This window comes from Salvia splendens, chromosome 5 (assembly GCF_004379255.2).
Source record: "Salvia splendens isolate huo1 chromosome 5, SspV2, whole genome shotgun sequence".
NCBI lineage: Eukaryota > Viridiplantae > Streptophyta > Magnoliopsida > Lamiales > Lamiaceae > Salvia > Salvia splendens.
The window spans coordinates 38,857,017-38,879,881 of record NC_056036.1 but is presented as its reverse complement, the minus strand read 5'-3'; the positions used below and the strand labels follow the sequence as shown (position 1 = coordinate 38,879,881).

The window sequence follows — 22,865 nt, the reverse complement described above, 5'->3', positions numbered from 1 at the left end:
CCCACTAACAAGATCGTGGGTGAGCAATAACTGCTCAATAACTGCTTCATACCACTAAATAGATCGTGGGTATAGTGGAGGTCGTGGAGGCCTTTCATGAGTCCACTAACTCCTAGTTCGGTCGAATGCTGAGACCGAACTGCTGGACTTTACCGATCGAGCTTGACTGGTCGGCTTTTACCGAGCTGTAGGCTGAGTCCGAACTCTTTGGTCGTGCCGAACTCTTTGGTCGTGCCGAACAGATACTCTTTCTTGGGCTCTGGGCTGATGGGCCGTCACTGTTATTGGGCTTGCCATTAGGGTTTAGTTCGTACCCCATCAAGTTGGAGTACTAGTACATCTTATAATAAATTGTTGTATATTGGAAATTGAAGTCCGGCAAATACCAGACCTTGATTAAGCCCAGCAGATAAAATATTGAATTCCAATTCCGATTTCAATTCCGATTCCAATTCCAATTCCACAAAGCTAAAAAAGGAGGCGGGAAAATGTTGGCTTCCAAAGGCCCAAACAGCGGCCGGGGCAGATCGTTCCAATCGTACCAATCCCAGCCCTCGCACTTCTCCGGCTCCAGATTCTGCAGGATCTGATCCGGATCAGCCAGAATCGCACGCATCATTATCGCGACGATGTGCAGAGCATCAGATACGACGTTACTGGTCGCAGTTAGGAATTCAATATTTTGTATGCGTAGCTCCGTCTCCTCCTTCACCTCTCTCGCCGCACATTCCTCGAAGCTCTCCCCTATAAATCAATTAATTCATTTTCAAATTTAGGATATTCGACTGCAATTGGAAGGAAAATATTAAGGAACTGACCGAACTCGAGGTGGCCGCCGGGCAGAGCGAAGGTGTCGCGGCCGACGGAAGAGCGGCGCCGCCCTAAAAGCACCTTTTTGTCTTTAAGCAAAAACACAACCACCGCCACTTTAGAGCATCGGTAACGCTACGGGTCGGGCAGCAAATCGCGAGTCCCGGCCCGTCCCATGCGTTAAACGGGAGAGCGTCACGGCCTGGGCCGGTCCCGGGGCCGCATTCCCGGCCTGGTGACCGTCCCGCAGCCCGGCCTAACCACGCGTTAAATGGTGCGAGACGTGACGCAATGCGGCCCGGTCCAAGGTTATTTCGCTTTCGGGCCGGGTCACAACTGATTTTAGTTTTTTTTAATTCGATTTTTTTTATAAATACTCCTCCATTCCTCCATTTTTCATACACATTCAACTTCATTTCAACTTCAAATTTCTTCCTAGAATTTGAAAAAATGCCTCCTCGTCAAAGATTATTCGAATCTCAAATGTCCCGGTTGTTAGCAGAGGCGGTACCGGCAATCCAAGAAGAAATCAACAACGAAGTAGAACGCTACCAAGCTGCTATTCAAGCTTGAAACGAACAACAAATCCGGGTACCACGTACTCGGATGTATATTCACCGAGACTGTGAACAAGCTGCCTTGTTGCTTTTCACGGATTATTTCTCTAGAGATCCGTGATGGAGTGATTAGATGTTCCGTCGCCGGTTTCGGATGCGGAGGCCTTTGTTCCTACGCATTGTCAACGCAGTTGTAGCTCGTGACACGTATTTCTGCCAAACAACCGATGCTGTGGGCCGACAAAGTATATCGACGTTGCAGAAATGCATGTCTGCCATTCGTCAACTCGCTTACGGAACTACATCAAATATGTTCGATGAGTATCTCCATGTAAGCGAGCCTACTGGGCTGGAGTTCCTAGCTAGATTATGTCGGGCAGTCGTCGAAGCATTCAAGGATACATACTTGAGAAAGCCAACGACCGACGACGTTAGGAAGCTGGTCGACATGCACGAGCGGGCCCACGGCTTCCCGGGGATGCTTGGAAGCATCGACTGTATGCACTGGCAGTGGAAGAATTGTCCAACGGCTTGGAGAGGACAATACACTAGCGGGCACAAGGGTACACATCCCACGATTGCGTTGGAGGCCGTTGCTGACAAACGATTGTGGATCTGGCATGCCTACTTTGGTGTCGCGGGGTCCAACAACGACCTCAATGTGTTGAACGAGTCTTCATTGTTCAACGAATTGTGTGCCGGGCGAGCGCTGAACGTAGAGTTCACAGCCAACCACCGTCGGTATAGTATGGGGTACTATCTGGCAAACGGGATCTACCCTCGATGGCCCGTGTTCGTGAAGACTATCACATGTCCGACAACGGATCGGAGGGCATTGTTTGCCCAAAGGCAAGAGGCGGCTCGGAAAGATGTCGAGCGTGCATTCGGAGTCCTCCAAGCACGGTGGGCTATCGTGAAGGGAACGGCCCGTGGTTGGCAGCGGTCACTAGTCGCCGACATCATGTATGCATGTATCATAATGCATAACATGATCGTTGAGGACGAGGAAGATAATGTCACTTTGTGGAGCGACGATCCGCTCGCCAGCACCGGGAGTGACTACGTTGTCACCGACCCGCCCGTGCATGGCCTTCCTCCCGACATCCGCAATGTCATGGCCCGGTCAGCTGCGATGCGCCAAGAGGAACAACACACTCGCCTCCAAGCCGATCTAATCGAAGAGATTTGGACTCGCACCAACGTTTTCCAGCATTGACGTTGTGTTTTTTTATCATTTTTATTTTGTATTTTAAAATTTCTATGTTGTAATTTTCAATCTTCGATCGAAATTAACTTTTCCGTGTTATAAATTTCCGGCATTTTTTATTTTATGTTTAAAATAGGTTGAAGTTGTGAATAGTGTCATTTATTAGTTACGGCCCGGGTTATGGCCTCCAGGGTTAGAGCAGTTGGGGCTTGGACCGCAACTGTAGAGGAATAATGACGTGGAGGGGACTTGGGGCCTGAAATCGGGCCGGGGTTATTGATGCCCTTAGGCCTCGCCTCCTTCTCCTTCTCCATCACCCTGTTTTCTTGCGACCTTTGGATTCGTCTTCAAAATCCTTTTATATTGAAATGGTAAAGTTTATTAGCTCAACTTATTTAAAAATAAAATCAATAGATTTAATGTTTATTTAACTTAACCTCGCCGTCGTTGTGGAATCTTTGGGCTTAAGCAAGTAATAGAAACATCAAACTATAGTTAGGCCACCCGCAACGCGTCACGCGGGTGGCTCGGTCACGAAGGAACGAGACGGCGGCGTGACGTGTTGCGGCGCCCCATCTCGTCTCTAGCACGTTCTGCGTTCCGTCACGCCGTGACGGTTGGCGAGACGTCTCACCACGCGCCGAGGCGACGTGGCGCGCCCCGCCGCCATGCGTGACGCCCACTCACCGTCCCGCGAGTGGGTATCGTCAGGCGGACGCAATAATTGATTTTTAAAAAAAATTCGAATTAAATAAAAAAATTAAAAATTAAAAACGGTAATATTACCGTTTATAGCCGTTTTCCATATTTTTATTTTTTTACTCTATAAATACTCCTAATTCATCCTCATTTCACACACAACTACACATCTATTCTTCCCTAATCATCTTCATTTCCTCTCCAATTTTCATCTAACATCTCATCACAAAACGTCCGACGGAAACTCTGACGGTGGCGGCTCCAGCGGGTGGGATCTCAACGCATTCGGCGACTGGGGGAGCATGTACAACACATTGGGTGGTTCCGGTTCGTCGACGCCGAGCACCCAGGGTTCGTCGACGCCGGGGGGTACTAACCACCCAATTTTGACGTGGATGCATACGTCCGTCCCTCCGCCCCACGGTATTCGCATGGATTATCCCAGATTCGGGAGGATTATTCCGTTGAACCCACTCCGGAAGAAGGCCGAGGCGAAGGAGGAGGCCGAGGCGGTGGAAGCTCCAGGGCAGATGCGGAGGCGGACGAGGAGGAGGATGAGGAGGATCTAGATCGGCATCCGTACGGCCCCAAAGAAACGGTGGCGGTGTACAACGCCTGGATCAGCATCTCGTACGATCCCATCGTCGGGAATCAACAACCCCGGAAGTGCTTTTGGGAAAAGGTCACTGAGGCTTACCACCAGATTAAGCCGAAGGGGTCCCGCCGCCGCACATATAAGATGCTCCGCGCTCACTTTGACCGAGTCGACAGAGAGGTCAAACGATTCTGCGGCATCCACAAGAATGAAGCGGCTCATTACCAAAGCGGAGCCACGGGAGCCGACATTCTGAGGTCGGCTTTGCGGGTCTACTTCAACGACACCGGCAAACAATTCAAATATGTCGATGTTTGGGAGGTCGTCAAGGACGAGGAAAGGTGGGCCGGCGGTGTGCGGTTCAGCACGGGGACCTCGAAGCACACGGCGAATGGCCAATACTCGTCTGGTGAGGACGGTTCGGGCATCGGGCCACAAGAGTTTGCCTCGCAGGAGGTTGACCCCCGGCAGACGATGCCGAGGGGTCCTCACGTGGGCCGTCGGCCGCAAGGGAGAAATGCGGCGAATGCGGCTAGAGGGAGGAGGGGCAGAGCCGAATCAGGCCAGGAGGGCTCGGGCTCGGAGGACCCCTCAACTCCCTTATGGCCATGTACATGACCGCCACAATGGCGGACACTTCCCGCATGACGCCCGGCTAATACCAAGCCTGGCTTAATGGAATTAAGTTTATGGCAGCACAACTTGGCATTCCGCCTCCTCACGGCTTCAGTGCACCTCCACCGCCTTCGGGGGATGATTCACCGGCGGAGTAGTTTTTTTTATTTTCTATAAAGTTGTATTTTAAATTATGTCATTTTTATTTTTTTTAGGATTTTAATTATGTCTTTTTTTATTTTTTTGAATTTTAAGTTGTATTTTTATTTTATGTTGTAATTTTATTTTATTTTTAATGAAGTGTATTTTTTTTAATTGAATTTGGTTGACAATAAAAATAAAAAATGAAATTAAATGAATAGTAATTTAAGGGATGGTTAAGGGACGGAGGGTTGCAGGTTCCATCCTTAGTTAAGGGATGGAGTAAAAAAGTACAGTGGGGCCCGCAAATAGTAATTTAAGGGCCGGTTAAGAGACGGTTTAGTAACGGCGTTGTGGATGGCCTTAGTATCATTCCATTGTTCTGTATATTTAATACATTATAACATACTGTATTACTCTAAATAAGTGTCATAATATGTGAAGTTAGAAATAAACAACGGATTATACAAAGGGTGACAATTAACCTACATTTTGATAATCAATCAGACACTAAAAAACATGTGTTTTACTAATACACAAATTCACTCTAAATAGAGTTTACCATAAGGACCAAAGTTCAAGAAACTCAATAGATGGATTAATTCTTTTTTGATTCTATGGCATTATTTAACATGTGTTTTACTAATACACAAATTCACTCTAAATTGAGTTTACCATAAGGACCAAAGTTCAAGAAACTCAATAGATGGATTAATTCTTTTTTTATTCTATGGCATTATTTATATTCTTATTGTGTTCTGCGTTTTTTTTTAAATTACAAGTTTGGGAGAGACGCATGAGTGTCATGCGTCTTTTGTTAATGAAACGCATGATGCTCTTGCGTTTTAAGTTAAGACGCATAACAGTTATGCGTTTTTAAATTTTTTTTAATTTAATTGAAAGACGCATGAGCGTCATGCGTCTCTACCTAAAACGCATGACGCACATGCGTCTTTATTTTGAATTAAATCAGGCACCATAAGCTTACAGAACAGAACATGCGAGAAAGGAGAAAGAAAAAAAAGGGCAACGCGATTTCTTGGCGATTTCCGTCGATTTCTTCTACTTTTCCGTTATATTCCGGTAAGTTTTCTTCAATCTTGCAACATTGCTCACTTATTCGTTGTTTATTGCATAATATTAGTGTTTCTAATAATTTTTTTTTTCAAATTTTCTAAATTAGGGTTTATAGGAAAAAATTGTCTCTAATTGTTGTTATTTTGTATAATTTTTATGCAGAACCCTAATTTAGAGACAATTTTTTTCCTATAAACCCTAATTTAGAAAATTTGAGAAAATTTTATTAGAAACACTAATATTATGCAATAAACAACGAATAAGTGAGCAATGTTGTAAGATTGAAGAAAACTGACCGGAATATAACAGAAAAGTAGAAGAAATCGACGGAAATCGCCAAGAAATTGCGTTGCCCCTTTTTTTCTTTCTCCTTTCTCGCCTGTTCTGTTCTGTAAGCTTATGCTGCCTGATTTAATTCTAAATAAAGACGCATGTGCGTCATGCGTTTTATGTAGAGACGCATGACGCTCATGCGTCTTTCAATTAAATTAAATTTTTTTTAAAAACGCATAACTGTTATGCGTCTTAGCTTAAAACGCAAGAGCATCATGTGTTTCATTAACAAAAGACACATGATACTCATGCGTCTCTCCCAAATTTTTAATTTAAAAAAAGGAGTACACAATAAGAATGTAAATAATGCCCTAGAATCAAAAAAGAGTTAACCCCTCAGTAGATTGATTGGACATGGGTACCGAAGAATTTCGATGGTGGAGTAGAGCGAACTGAAAATGGGGAGGAATTGAAAGGATAGCTTGGGCCCTAGCTTGAAAATTCATAGTGACCAAGAACTTCTCCCATTGATTGGTATGTTTAATTGTATTTGTATATAGTTGTTGTGAATTTGTATGATTTGATTATTTTTAGGGATTGAAGAATCTGTATGTTTCTATTTTTTCAATTTGTCCATGAGCTACTTTGGCATTTTCAATCTGGAAATATATTGTTGATAAAATAAATATTTTAATACTAGTATCTAAAGACTGATCTTTTTAAGATTCATGAATTTAGAATTTTGTTAAGCTATAACAATCTCAATCCTTCCCCCCCCCCTGCTTACCCTGTCCAGACCACATATGGATTCAATCCTTGCATCAGAGGGGGGGTTGATTACATCATTCCAAGGTTCATTATCTGGCCATTTCACTATCCAGTGATAAACTAAACTCTAACAAACTTGGTCTTCAATTCACAGTGTGATGTGACTACATTTTAATGTGCAGGTTCTCTGCAGTTACATCACTTTACCTTTATATGCTGGTAAACCAACAGACTTTTTTCATGCTATACAAGTCAACAACCATTCCCAATAGTCTTTCATCAAATTATGATTCTAAGAGCAAGTCCAAGGAAGCGGTTTTCAGTGACTTCATACAAGAGCTTTTGAGGGAATGGAGAAACTCTGGAGTGAATATGATTACGAATAAACTTACTATTTGCCTTTCCCAACAACCGGTTCTTGATAGGTGGAGCAGAGCATCTGATATCGAACTGCCTCCTTCACACCTATGTCGTTTTCTTGAAACAGACATCGACGTTACTTTCCATCTTTCAGTTTCTCGACATTGCTGGCATGAGGTCATAATGTAATGTTCCTTTAATGGCATTCTAAGATGCTGTAGAAGATGAATATATTTTCCAATGGAATTTGAAGATAAAACAATGATCTGTCTGGCATTTACATCGAGGATATTCAACGATACAGTAAATTTAATCTGGACTCACCTGAAACGGATGTGGCAGATCCACTCACAGATATCATTGAGTACCGGCCTACAAGTACATTATTTTCCTACGGCACAAACTAGGTAAAGAGTAAGCCTCTCCCGTCTTCAGCCACTTACAGGCAAAGACAGTGTATAACTATCAGGTTCTTTACTAGGAAGTTTATGCAACTCAAAACTGCTAGTGCCAACGGCTGTGCCTTCTTCACCGGCTTCTTCAGTCTCCAGTTCCTTCAACTTCCTCTTGGCATAAACAGTGAAAACAATCGTTGAGATTATTGCAATAATGAATGAGATTGCATTGTAAATGATCTCTACTGGAGTGAGGTGATGGTTCCCATACTGGACGTTGGCTAATGTCCTTATTAGCTTACCACTGCATAGAAACAACACCAGACCTTAGTACCAAAGGATGTTAATCAAAACGTTAAATAATGATGGCAGCATCTCAAGCAGGTTACAAAATCCACGTATCTATCAGTGGAAAACAAACACCTAATAGTGTCATTTGCAATACATGACTAAATGAAAGAATGAGAACTTGCAGAACTAATGGATGTGTGTGCTATTTGAAAATACAGTTATTGAGATGGAATGATGAACAACAGATTTCTGATATACACAAAAGACAGAGATTGCGATGGAGAGGGTGACCTGTAGATATAAATGAAGGATTCTGGAATCATTCCTGCAACTGATCCACATAAATAGGGCCAGAATCTCATATTTGTTACAACTATGGCATAGTTGAAGATTGTGTAAGGAAAGGGTGATACTCTAAAAAGAGCAACTACTTGAAACTGATGGAACCAACTTCCTTCTGCTGCTAATCTAATCACAGCAATTTTTTCAGGCCATCTCTTCAACCATTGCTGTCCGCACAAAAAGAAAATAAAACAAAGTATAGAGTCAAAAAACAAGGCATGGAAGTCAACACTGTAAAGGCTCCCTATAAGTTCATTTCCTTACATGAATTCGGTCACGAAAGAGTAAACCAACCGAGAAGGGAAGGACCATTCCAATTGTTGTTCCAACCATGATTATGACAAACCCGAGACCGTAACCAAAAATCATCCCAGCCAGCCACATGGAAGGGCCTGAAGGAATTAAAAAAACAGGGAACAGTGCCAACGAACCTACAAGTACAAGTGCGAGCATTGGACGGCCAAATGCAGTGGCTTCCCATTCCAAGGTTGGAAAAAGAACCTATGTAAGATAGCACACATTGTGTCACATTCAAACAATAGGATTTCCCAAATGCAATAAAACTAGCAAGCACACCTCATAATATAACAAGCTTAATTTTACTCCTAAAATATACTACATTGATTGCAGTCATGGAGCTTCTCTACCAAAAATTCAAAGCTATGTTTGAAACTAGTTGTTGTTGGACTGTAACCTCAAGCAAAATAAAGTCGCTACAAGATACAAATGCAGTTTTAACTACTTGGATGTTGAGCCAATATACCTTTGCAAAATCATAACATTTGCAAAATGCAAGACTTAAATCTGATCTTGCAGTTCCTTAATTGGTAGAGAAGCTAAAAAGAGTGATATAGCTTGAGAGGAAAGAAAGCAAATACTTATCAACTTACTTCTAAAAACGAACTATGTAAATCTGACTTTGCTCGGACTTTATACGATTGAGTCATTTTTAAACAGAACTCTGAGCACACAAACTGTGACCTGAATCTAATCTAAAATCCCAAAACATGTTAAAGCCACAATATCCTTACTCAAATATGAATGGCGTAGTAATGATTGAACAATGGGAGAACCGAAGAAATCATCATTTACAAGCATTTTCTCAATTGGGCTCTGTTATTTCACATAACTGGAGCAAACATCTAGCATGTAAGACGAAGAAAAAAAGTTTTAAGATTAATTGTTCGGTGTTTCAAGTTCACTCTCTGAAACCTCAAATCTCAGTTCTCCCTTAGTTAACATGAACAGTTGCAAACTATAGCTCTTTGGAGTTTAGCGGAAAAATATCAAGGAAGTTGGTATGTAATTTTTAAAAGCAAAAGGACTTGTAAATACCTTCTTTACAAAAAAGGGCAATCCCCACTTTGCTAATATGAGAAGAAGAATTACAGTGATCAAGCACCATATTATGGTCTTCACCCACCACATTCGAGATCCATTTGTCTCCTGCCTTTGAGATTCCAAAATCTCTGGTTCAGGTTTCCTTAGTTCACTTGGTTTGACCAATCTCACATACTCACTGTCTTCTCTTCCTTTGGCATGGGTTTCCATCACCTCATCACTCAACTTTGACATCTCCAGCTGATATACCAAATCCCAGCCAGAGAAAGAAAAGGATGAATCATAACTTTCAGTATGATAAAGGAGAAATGAGGAAGTGGAGTTCACCTATACTAGATACAATTAACTGATAAATATGCATCACATACTTACATAAACTTTCCAGCATCCACATTCCACTTTGCATTGTTAACAGAAACTTAGGTACGAGTGACTGGATATTAAAATTGTATGCAGAATGTAACAGATTGGTTCCTGCGGGGATTGTCTATGTCTACTTATTTCATTTCCGTAGTTATCTTTTATTTTCTAAATTGATAAATTTATTAAGGATTAGAAGTTAAAAAGATGGATCAATATGTGAGACGTGTTTGAGGGTCCTATGTTATTTAATCATTCATCTGTTAAATAGAGTCCGTAGATTCGTTCCAAGAGTGTGGCTTTCGGTTTTTGGTGTCAGCTTTTAACACATGGGCTGGAAAATCTTGATCTAGAGGTATTAATAATAGTTTTTTCCAGATAAAGTCAAAGATCAGTTGTTGAAGTAAAGAATAATGTTTTCTCCCAGTAGTCATTGAAACATTAGGTTTAAACGTTAATGATAACAAAAAGGTTTTGCAGTCATTTACTTTCTACATTCAACCATCATAGAGGAGGTTTCAGTCTACCTAAATGCCATAAACACTTTTTCCTTCAATTAGCAATTCACTGGTATGGGAACAAAACTGTTTCTTCAGAAACCAATGCACTATATATCAAGTATGCATACCACACCATGACTAGACAAGACTGCTGCCAAGATTTAACAATCTATTACCTTTTGAGATATATGATAGTGGTATCATTGGTGCATTCTAGATTCTAGAATCAAATTAACACGCTGAAGACACGGAAAATAGACCCATTCTACTGGCCGTGTATGTAAATAATGACCACTTAGATAATTAAACAGGAATTAGAACCAAAATCGAATTCCAAGGGGAATCAAAGTTGAAAAGTTCAAGCTTGCTAAGTTCCAAAGCCTACGTATAGTATTAAGTTTAAGCTTGCGATAATAATCGGTACAAATTCCATTTCAAGGCAACGATCATCCTAGCCACGACACATATCACAGATTAACCCAGTAATCAAAGGCAACGATAATCCTAGCCACAACACATATCACAGATTAACCCAATAATTAAAGGAATACAGAAAAATTATGTGGCCAACACAGAACCCAAGCCTTAAACTAGTAGCCTCATTGCCCTGTTCATAAACAAAGTACAAACCCAAAAGCATCTACATATGTCATTTCCAGTTTTGAGCTAAAAGGCAATGCCAATATGTACAAAAGGCACCATCTTTCCCTTCGAACCCTATAATTACAAAAATTGTTTCGGTTCTTCAATTCTTTACTGGAATAGCAAAAAAATGCCAATTCACAAAGGCATGCTGATATTGAGTACACATAAACAAATAGAGAAAAAGAAAGCGAAAATTCAACAGAGTGCCCCAAATAAGAATCGCCCTTAATAAAAAAGAAGTTAATTGACAAAAAAGAATGCTAAAAAAATTGAACTTGACGCTCAATACTTACTTAGAAAAAGAGGAGTGTTGCTTGGCCAGCGGCGATTGTTTCCCCCTTCCACGCTTTCTCGATTTCAGGTGAAAATGCTGGGGGGTTTTGAATTTTTCACGTATAAATTTGCAGAAATCGAGATGACAGAAGCGTATAAAAGAATAATCCCATTATGTGGATTGATTGGGTTATGGCGAAAATCAGAAAAAGGAAAAGGAAAAGGAAAAGGAAAAGGAAGTGAATTTAGTCGTAGGCGGAGAGCACTACTTTTTTTTTCTCGAGTTTTTGGGAATTTTAATTTTTGATAAATCAATAAAAATAATATAAATATTACTCCATATTACCATTAACCGCATAACTAAATTTTATGAGTATGTTTAATTATTGATAGATTGAGTGAGAATATATATATACGTAGAATGGGAATGTGATAATTGCTAATTATTTACTAATTGATTTAGTACTATTATCCAGTGATAGGTCAAGTAGAAATTTATTTTATAATTAACTAATTTAAAAAGGGTATTTTCATCATTTTTATATATGACAGTTTTGGTGATTATCGCGATGCCAACATAGTATAGTAATAATATCAACTCAATGCCTTGAATATGTCGACTAAATCTGTTGACATTGGATATGCATAAGATTGACATTATATATACTGTTGTTGACATGAATCTGTCGAAAATATTGAAAATTCAAAATAAATTATCAAATTTTATCATCAAAACATACGCAATTAGTATATTGTTAGAATCCTTATAAAATTACTTTAATTTGATATATATTTTATGAAAAAATAGTTTAAATCAAAATAGTTTTATCAGTTAATTACATTCGAGGGGCACATGAAATTGTATCAGAGCATCCACAACCGTGCTCTTGCCGGCGGCACGGTTGTGGGCCCGGCCCCACTTTTTCTGCATGCTCTCTGGCAAGAGCACAACACCCACAGTTATGCTCTTCCGCAAGGACGAGCACAATTAATTTAAAATTCAATTAAACAATAACATTTCCATAATAATAAAATTCATTAAAAAAACCTAAATAAAATTACAAATGACAAATAAAATAAAAACGACATAATTAAAATCCTAAAAATTAAAAATTACATAATTAAAATACTAAAAATTAAAATAACACTACTCGTTGCCGAATTTCGCCCACATGTGGTTGATTAGGTCTTCTTGTAACTGAATGTGGGTTCGGGTATCGCGCATTGTGTGCCTTGTCTCGATCCTTTGGCCAACCGTCGTATGCTCACCTCGGCGTGGGGGAGACCTCGCTGTTGAGCTTCCGGCTTCATCCTCGTCATAGAAGCTAGCCGCCCTCGGCCCTTCGTCGGCTATAATCATGTTGTGTAAGATAATACACATGAACATGATGTCGGGGATATTATTCACGTACCACAGCCGAGCCGGGGCCTTCACTATGTTGAATCGGGCTTGAAGGACCCCGAAGGCTCTTTCGACGTCTTTCCGCGCGGACTCTTGACGCTGTGGAGCGTCTTCACGAACGTCGACCACCTTGGGTAGATACCATCGACGAGATAGTAACCAATGTGGTATGTATTTCCGTTGATGGTGAAGTCGATCGCCGGTGCTACACCATTCATCACATCATTGAAGAGTGGTGAAGAATAGAGCACGTTCAAGTCGTTGTTGGCTCCGGCAACACCAAAATATGCATGCCAAATCCATAGGCGGTAGTCGGCGACCGCCTCAAGGATAAGTGTTGGGCCGCCGCCGTTGTGACCGCTTAAGTGTTGCCCTCTCCAAGCATTCGGGCAATTCTTCCACCTCTAATGCATGCAGTCAATGCTGCCAAGCATTCCGGGGAAGCCATGGACTGATTCGTGAAGACGAAGCAACCGTTGGCAAACATCGGTGCTGGGTGCCCGAAGGAATTCATCCCCGAAAGCTGAACGAACGCCCTCGCAAAAATTCTTTAGACAAAGGATTCCAGTGGACTCACTGATATGCAAATACTCGTCGAATATGTCGGCCGTTTGCCCAGTAGCGAGTTGTCGGATGGCACACGTACACTTCTGCAACGGCGTGATACTTTGCCGGCCGGCTGCATCTGGACCTGTTTGGAAGAATTCAACACGTGCGGACAATGTGTTGACAATTCGCATGAACAAGCGCTTTGACATGCGAAAACGGCGCCTAAAGTAATCTGCCGAAAACCGCGGCTGGTCGGCAAAGTGGTCGGAAACGAGCCTTTCGTGGGCTCCCTCCCGGTCACGATGGATGTAGCGGCGATTTGATCTAGTTCGTTGAGGAGGAGGAGCGGGGGTATTCGACGCGACATATGCTTCGTAAGCGGCACGATGTTGTTCGTAGTATTCTTGTTCTTCGCGCTCCGCTTCCGCCATAATATGGGTGAAATCCATTTGAGGTTTTGAGTGAGGGATGAATGTGTTGTAGTTTGTATGAGAATTATGAATGAGAGATGAATGAGAGATGATTTGATGTGATAAATTGATGATGAATGTGTGTATTTATAATGATTTTGGGGAAAAAAAATAAAAAAATTCAAAAAAATTCAGAAAAAACGGGAAAAAAACGGCCATATTTTTTGGATTTGGAAAATATTTTTTTTATTTTTTATCATTATTTACAATTAAATACCGATTTTTAAGTAAAAAAAATTTGAAGGCAACGGCTATGCCGTTGCCCAATCCCGTGCCGCCACGTCAGCTGCTCGCTGGCGCGGCGCTGCTCGATGCATCAAGCAGTGCCGTGCCAGCGGCGGTGCTTCGCCTTGCCAGCGGCGGTGCTTCGCCTTGCCAGCGGCGCGGACGGCGGTGGCGACCGTCGCCACCGTTGCGGATGCTCTTAAGTTAGTCATTGAGAATATTTTATGCAATTTCAATTTATTACTTTCTTTCTACTTCTTTCTTTCTATTCTTTCTTGTTCTTCTTATTAGTTAGACAATTATACTCCCTCCATCAACGACAGAACTAGTAAGGGCCAAGCCCTCGCTCCGGCGGAGGCTTGACCGGTGTCAAACGCAGTATCAATATTGTTGCGGAGGTTGGAAATGGAAGAAAGTGCTAGTAATTTTGTTAGTTTTTATGATTTTCAGTTAGACAGGGAAGAAGGGCACGGAGACGAGGTTAGAATTTAGAAATAGAGAAACTAGTACATAGAAATAGAAATAGAAATACTCACTCCGTTCCATAGTAATAGAGTCATTTCCATTTTAGTAAAAGTCAACATATTTTTCCACACCTACTTTACTCTCTCCTATTTTTTTCTCTCTTCATCTCTCTATCTTTTTCATTTTTCACTTTATTCTCCATTTCCTTAACTCATCTAATACAATTTTTCTTAATCTTCGTGCTAAAAAAAATGTCTTTATTACTATGGAACGGAGAACGGAGGGAGTAAAAAGAAGAGGGTCAATTAAAATTTGGAAGTGACGTTTAACGCAAGCTATTTTCACATTAACAATACTATTATTATCTTACTAGAGCAATAATATTAAATAACTAATTAGGGAGTCCTACATCAAAGAATAGTTTTTAAAATATTATTCTTGTTACCTCTTTAAAGGAGTATATAAAATATTTTGGATTAATAGTATATGAGCATCAGCAATGGCGCCCGTTCCGGCGGACGTCCGGCATTGTACAAGGTCGCGACGGATACGGACGTCCGCTGCGGACACCGGAGTTCCGCGGTTGTCCGTAGCGACGTGCGTGCGGACGTCTGCCATTGCGGAGACACGACGGACGTTCGTGCGGACGTCCCGATTTTATAATTTTTTATTTTTTTTGTTTAAAAGTCTATATATACGGCTCGTTGAACTTAATTTCATTCGCACCACTTCATTTCATTTGTGTCGAAATTTTAATTCCGTAAATTGTTTAATTCCGAAAATTGTTTAATTTGTGAATTTGTGAATTTTTATTATTGTGGGAAGTCCGTCAGGATGTCCATGGGGATGTCTACCATTGTGCAGTAGGATGTCCGTATGAGGTGGCATCCGCAGTGGGATGTCTGTATGACGTGGCAGGAGGTGTTTTTGGGATGTCCGCGGGGATGTCCGCTGGGACATCCGCACCACTGCTAATGCTCTTAAATGCTCAACTCAATCTCAATCTTTAAAAAAAATTATCCTTATAATATTAAAATAATATTAATTACTTTGGCAAAGTCCATAAACAATTTTATAAAGTAAAATACTACTAGTAATTTTAATATGCCGATTGCCGCTACCCAATACTTCATCCGTCCTACAAGAATATGCACTCTTTCATTTTTAGTCCGTCCCACAAGAATATGCACTTTTGAAACTTGGAAACTCTTTTCTCTCTAATGAGGTGAGACTCATTCTCCACTAATAATACTTTAATTATTTTTTATTTATATTTCTCTATTACTTTATCAATTGCGCATTAAAACTCGTACTCAACCAAAAGTGCATATTCTTATAGGATGAGGGAGTATGATATAGTATTGAGTTGCAAAAAATTCACACATTGACAAGTCAAAAAGACCATCGCTAAATGCTCAATATTACATGTCCCATAAAAATAAGAACACTTTCTTTTTCTGCCAATCCCATAAAAATAGCACATTACCATTTATTGAAAGTTCTCATAAACACATTACCATATACATCAATATATTTACAACTAGTACCATTAGAGTCCATCATTAAACATTAATAATAATATGAGTTTCACTATCCAATAATAGTTGCACTCCACTATTTTAACTACATTTTGAAAGGAATGGGCTACAATTAGATTAATATGGATTAAGTAATTATAGTTGGGCTACAATTATATTAGTCCATAAGCCCAACAATCATCAAACCCTAGTGACTCTTTATCTATATAATGGTTACTTATTCTCCATTGTGGGAGAGGAGAAATTGAGTAACAGTAGAGAGAAAATAAGTAAAGTTTTGTAGAGAGAATTCCTAGCATTTTTCTAAGGAGCAATTGTACCGGGATAGTTCCTGCATTGGATTGGATTGGATTGCACGTGGACCTCGATAGTAATGGATTCAACTTGCAAGATTCAATCGTAGAAGAAAACAACACAACAAGTAAGATTTAGTTCCGTTGCGTTTCACATGCTCAACTTGCAATATGATTATGAATCTAGATCTGTTATTCTTGTATGCAATTTCCACTGGCCTTATTAGATAAATACAAGAATTACTTACGGTGGTATCAGAGCCCGGGGCTCGATTCATAATTAATTTGAGTGTTAAATATTTGTGGATTTCGGTAATCTGGTTTTGTGATTGGGTTTGTAGATGAAATATGATTTCACTCGAAACTGTCTTCAATCTTTTGAAGATCAAATTGGATGAGGAATAGAGTTAGAAATTTCTATCAAAATTTGATTCGTAATTAACTTTGAAAGTTAGAGATTAGATTTCTATTCCTTTTCGAAAGTTAGAGATTAGATTTCTATTCCTTTACGAAAGTTTTATGGAAAGTGAGGAAGCTTTACTTTTGAGTTTTTCAAGAAAATTTTGAGATTTTGAAATTCCGGAGAATTGTTGGTTTAAATAAATATCTTTTCTGAAATAGTTTTAAGCGTGAAGTTAGTATTCAAAAATCATTCCAAAACTTTGTCAACTCCAGACTTGGATCTTGGACCACTAAAATTTATATTTGATATAAATTCGTATTTTATGTTTGGGGGACATAATATATGTTAAAATTAGTGGGAGCTAATCAATACAATAAACCTTTGTTTGATTAGTGATACAAATATGATCTTTATATGCTTTTCTGATTTGCTTTCATTTTATTTTCTGTTCAGATAAAATGTCAAACTTGGCTTACAAATGTTTGATGGAAACAAACAAGTTGACTGGGTCAAATTTCACGGATTGGCTCTGTTGTTTGCGTTTGGTGCTAAGGCATGACAAGGCTGAGTATGTCTTGGACAAACCAATTGGTGTCATCCCCAATAAGTAATCTCCTGAGTTTGCTACGTTTGACGTTGAAGCTCATCAGAAACATGTTGATAATGCATCTGAGGCTCAGTGTGTCATGCTGTCATCTATGAGTTTTGAACTGCAAAGACAACATGAACAAATGTTTCCATATGAAATGCTTAAGCACTTGGAGAGTTTGTATGCTTCACAAGCTTAAACTATGGAGTATGAGATACTTCGCGATCTCTTCAAGTGCAAGCGTCATGATGGAGGCAAGGTTTCTGAGCATGTACTGAAAATGATTGGTTTGATTGAGAGGTTAGCATCGATTGGAACGGTGCTCCCCGCAAATGTCTCAACAAATCTAATTCTGCAGTCTCTTCCTAGTAGTTTTGAGAATTTCATTGTGAATTTCAATATGAACAACACGAAGGTTGGGCTGCCAGAGCTGCACAATATGCTTAAGACTTATGAGTCTTCCACTGCTAAGGTAAAATTTGTGCTCATGGTGAGTTTTTCTGCGAAGTCTTCAAAATGGAAGAATAAGCAGCAACAGAAGAAGAAAGCATCTAAGGATGTTGTTCTAAAGCCTAAGAGTGGAGGGGCCAAGAAGAAGTCGAAATTATCAAAGGATGAGTGTCTTTTCTGTCATGAGAAAGGACACTGGAAGAGAGACTGCCCAAAATTCAAGGAACAATGTGCAGAAAGTGGGAGCTCGGGTATGTTTGTCATTGAGATAAATATGTGTATGAATAATTCACAATCTTGGGTATTAGATACAGCTTGTGGCTCACATATTTGTAATAATGTGCAGGGTGTAAGTGACTGCAGGAAAGTGAGACCTGGGGAAGTTGATTTACGTGTTGGATATGGAGCAAGAGTTGCTGCCGAATGCGTGGGAACTTATAGATTAGATCTTCCCTCAGGACATAGACTAGACTTACATAATTGTCATTTTATTCCAGTTATTTCAAAGAATATTATTTCCATTCCGATGTTAGACATTGAGGGTTTTTCCTTCCATTTTGAAAACAGCAGATGCTCGTTTTCTTTTAGTGGATTGTTTTATGGAAATGCCACTCTTGAAAATGGATTATATATGCTTGAATACAAACGAAATATTCTCAATGTGCAAAACAAAAGACCTAAGCTATATAATACGAATAATGCAACTTATCTTTGGCATTGTAGACTTGGTCATATTAATGAGAAAAGAATAACAAGATTGAGAAAGTTAGACTATCTCACTTCATTTGATTTAGAATCATATGGAGCTTGTGAATTCTGTCTCAAAGGAAAAATGACGAGTAAACCATTTTCTGAGAAAGGGGTGCGTGCCAAAGATTAGCTAGAGTTGATTCACACAGATGTGTGTGGACCGTTTCCAACTCAAGCAAGAGGTGGTTATTCGTACTTCATAACTTTTACTGATGATTTATCAAGGTATGGATATGTGTATCTTATGAAACATAAATCCGAGGCCTTCGAGAAATTTAAAGAGTTTAAGTGTGAAGTTGAGAAACAACTTGGGAAATGTATCAAGACTCTTCGATCAGATCGAGGAGGGGAATACTTGAGCCCAGAATTTCTTGATTACTTAAAGTCACATGGAATCCAGTCGGACTGGACACCTCCTGGTACACCTCAAATGAATGGAGTATCTGAAAGGAGAAATCAAACATTATTAGATATGGTTCGATCCATGATGAGCTTCACCAGTCTCCCTTTATTCCTATGGGGTCATGCCTTACTAACGACTACTTACATTCTAAATAGGGTTCCTTCTAAATCAGTCGAGAAAACACCATATGAGTTATGGCGTGGCAAGAAAGCAAGTCTTAACCATATCCGGACCTGGGGTTGTCCAGCTTTTGTTAAGAAAATGATAACTGATAAATTGGAAACTAAAAGTGAGAAATGTTATTTTGTGGGATATCCTAAAGAAACTAAAGGGTATGATTTCTACTGTCCTGAAAATCACAAGGTGATAACATCAAGGAATGTGACACTCCTTGAAGACAGTTATGTCTATAAGGAACAAGGTCAAAATATAGTAGATCTTGAAGAAATTCAAGAACCACAAGTTAACAATGAGGATGGGGTATTATCCACTGGATTGGACAATAACTCAGTGGGAGTTTTTGATGATCTATTGGGAGGGAAAATTACTCTTAGAGAGGACCTTAGAGAGACTCTAAAAGGACCACCTCAAAATAATGAGATGCATCAAAGACAAGATGATGCAATAGTTGCATCACCTCCACCTCAAGAAAATCATAGTGATATTCCTGAATCTTCTCACATACGGAATGAACAGCCTGAACCAGAGCAAAACCAACTCGATAGGCCTAGAAGGATTCGTCGTGCACCTGAGATACTGAATCTAATGGTTGAGAACCAAGATGATGAAGTTGATTTAGATGATGATGAGCCTAAGACCTATACCGAGGCGGTGTCGGACACCGATCGAGAGAAGTGGCTTGAAGCCTTGATATCTGAAATGGACTCGATGTACTTCAACTTAGTCTGGGAACTAGTTGACTTGCCAGATGGGGTTTACCCCATAGGTTGCAAATGGATCTTCAAAAAGAAGATAGATGCAGATGGCAAAGTACAAACCTACAAGGCTAGGTTAGTGAAAAGGGTTATAGTCAGCGCGAAGGCATTGACTATGATGAAACCTTTTCGTCAGTTGCTAAGATCAAGTCCATTAGGATATTACTTGCAATTTCTGCATATTACAATTTTGACATTTGGCAAATGGATGTCAAAATCGTATTTCTCATTAGAGAATTAGAAGGCGATGTCTATATGACACAGCCTGAAGGTTTTGTATCGAAAGAAAGTCCGAATGCAGTGTGCAAGTTAAAGAAGTCCATCAATGGACTTAAGCAAGCTTCGAGGAGTTGTAATATTTGTTTTGACAATCAAATCGTTTGGTTTTGTCAGAAGCAAAGAGGACACATGTGTTTATAGTAAACGCGAGAATGGTAACGTTGTCTTCCTTATCATTTATTTTGATAACATCCTGATTATGGGAAGTGATCTTTCCATGATGCAATCCGTGAAAGAGTGGTTGTCTAGTTCTTTTATGATGAATGATCTAGGTGATGCTTCCTATATCCTTGGAATTAAGATCTATCGAGATAGACCAAATAGGATGTTAGGATTATCACAATCCACTTACATAGACAAGTTGCTAAGGCGCTTCTCAATGGAGAATTCTAAGAAAGGTTTTCTTCCTATGGGACATGCCATTGTATTGTTAAAGAAAGATTGTACTTCTAATGACAAAGAAGGAGACAACATGAAAAGGATTTCGTATGCTTCGGCTATAGGATCTATTATGTATGCCATGATCTCTACTAGGCCAGATGCGGCCTATGCGCCTAGCATGACAGGCAAATTTCAGCAAAATCCCGGCGAGGAACATTGGAAAACTGTTAAGACTATTCTTAAGTACCTTAGAAGGACTAAAGAATATTTCTTAGTCTATGGTGGACAACCAGAGTTATCAGTTACTGGGTACACTGATGATAGTTTCCAAACAGACCATGACGACTATAAGTCTCAGTCTGGATATGTTTTTGTCCTCAATGGTGGAGCAGTGAGTTGGAATAGTTCCAAACAAGGTACAATTGCCGATTCCACCACCGAAGCCGAGTATATTACTGCATCTGAAGCTGCCAAAGAAGCTGTTGCTTTTTAGAGTTCGTTAAAGAACTGGGTGTCATTCCGAGTGCCAATAGTGCAATACCTTTGTATTGTGACAACACCGGTGCTGTTGTGCAAACAAAAGAACCCAAAGCTACGAACAGGAACAAGCATGTCCCAGAAGATATCATCTGATTAGAGAAATAATTGAAAGATGCGACATAAAATTAGAAAGAGTACCCACTGATGATAATTTGGCTGATCCTTTCACCAAACCGTTATGTATAGCAAAACACAACAAGCACTTTGAGAGCTTAGGTGTTAAGAATGTTGGTAGATGGCTTTAAATCAGTGGGAGTTACAGTTTTATATGTCTTAGAAACATTTTGTGTTGAGACAATATTACTTGATCACATTATATGAAAATTTTATTTTCTATGGGTTTTATGCACTTATTGGAATAATTGTTTAAAATGTTTGTATTTATTCTAAATATTTGTTCCCTTGAATTATGACTGTAGTATAATTCTAAAACAACCCTAACCAATGATCATCAAGAATGAGATATTGATGATATGTTATAGGTTAGCATGGGGTTTGCATCACATTCTTCGAGAATGTAGTTGTTATCACAACTATGAGATATTAGATACTCGTGATGGACACATGGTATACTTTGGAGAGTATTGGTATACCCTACTATTAAATTGTTTTGTTAAGTGTCTACAATTTATTAGTACATGAAGTATGTAATAGTCCTTGGATCTGAGGTCATTACACATTTTGTTTGTTGAGTGGTGTGCTTTGATCTTGTCCAACGCTTGCCTCCCAAAGGAGGATTAAAATACGGACTTGTGTTGGGTATATCATAAGATAAATGAAAATGGTAGTTGAGCCAAGAATGAGATTCATTCCTCGATTAGAATTTCGAGAGAACACTCAAATTCTCTATATTACTTGATCATTAAGTCATTGGTCAATACAAAGATATATTCAATTAAAGTAATTGAATATGATCGAATGGGTCATTTAATAAAGATGAGATAAAGTGATTGAGCTATTTGGATGACACATAACAAATCTTAGGCTCAATCGGGTGGTTCGTGAATGAAAAGATATTACTATAAACTTTGTGTAAAGGCTTGTTTACCGAATTCACGTAAACGTCCTTCATATATCGAGCTACGCTGCCAACGCAGTCTAGGAGTTTGGTGCAGACTTCGATTAGATTATCGTCGATAATGAGGGCCTAAAGGGTCACACAATATGTGTATTTTGATCTGCTCAAGGGTACAAAGTTGGAACTGCGTATTATATCTAATGCTAGTCCAAGTGGGAGATTGAAAGAAATGAGCTACAATTAGATTAATATGGATTAAGTAATTATAGTTGGACTACAATTATATTAGTACATAAGCCCAACAATCATGAAACTCTAGTGACTCTTTATCTACATAATGGTTACTTATTCTCCATTGTGGGAGAGGAGAAATAGAGTAACAGTAGAGAAAAAATATGTAAAGCTTTGTAGAGAGAATTTCTAGCATTCTTCTAAGGAGCAATTGTACCGGGATAGTTCCTGCATTGGATTGGATTGCACGTGGACCTCGATAGTAGTGGATTCAACTTGCAGGATTCAATCGTAGAAGAAAACAACACAACAAGTAAGATTTAGTTCTGTTGCATTTCACATGCTGAACTTGCAATATGATTATGAATCTAGATCTGTTATTCTTGTATGCAATTTCTGCTGCGCTCATTAATTCTTATGCCATCACAAATATCTCTATTTTTATGAAATAATTATATAGATAAAAAAATATTAAAAGTTGAGACCTCATGCTTGGTTTATCTAGTACTCTTAGTAAGAAACATCAATTTCATCGTGATTGTCATTAGAGATGCATGATATCATTTTTAATGTATGAGCATTGCAAATGCGCAAATAAATAACAAACCAGTATATGCACATAGAGTTGCTCACGGTTCCGGAATCGGTGGTTACGGTTCGGAATCGCCTATTCCGGTTTTAAAAATTGCTGAACA

General features: G+C 39.6%; 1 protein-coding gene across 1 annotated transcript; it reads right to left on the bottom strand.

Moving 5' to 3' along the window:
* Positions 1 to 7,315: 7,315 nt before the first annotated feature.
* Positions 7,316 to 11,504, bottom strand: LOC121803376 (TVP38/TMEM64 family membrane protein slr0305-like). The gene is made up of 5 exons (XM_042203050.1): positions 11,270 to 11,504; positions 9,466 to 9,711; positions 8,395 to 8,631; positions 8,080 to 8,297; positions 7,316 to 7,801 (listed from the first exon to the last, which is right to left on the bottom strand). Exons 2-5 carry the CDS (start codon positions 9,703 to 9,705, stop codon positions 7,534 to 7,536), a joined length of 963 nt encoding a protein of 320 aa, XP_042058984.1. The 5' UTR covers positions 9,706 to 9,711; positions 11,270 to 11,504; the 3' UTR covers positions 7,316 to 7,533.
* Between the last annotated feature and the right edge of the window lie 11,361 nt (positions 11,505 to 22,865).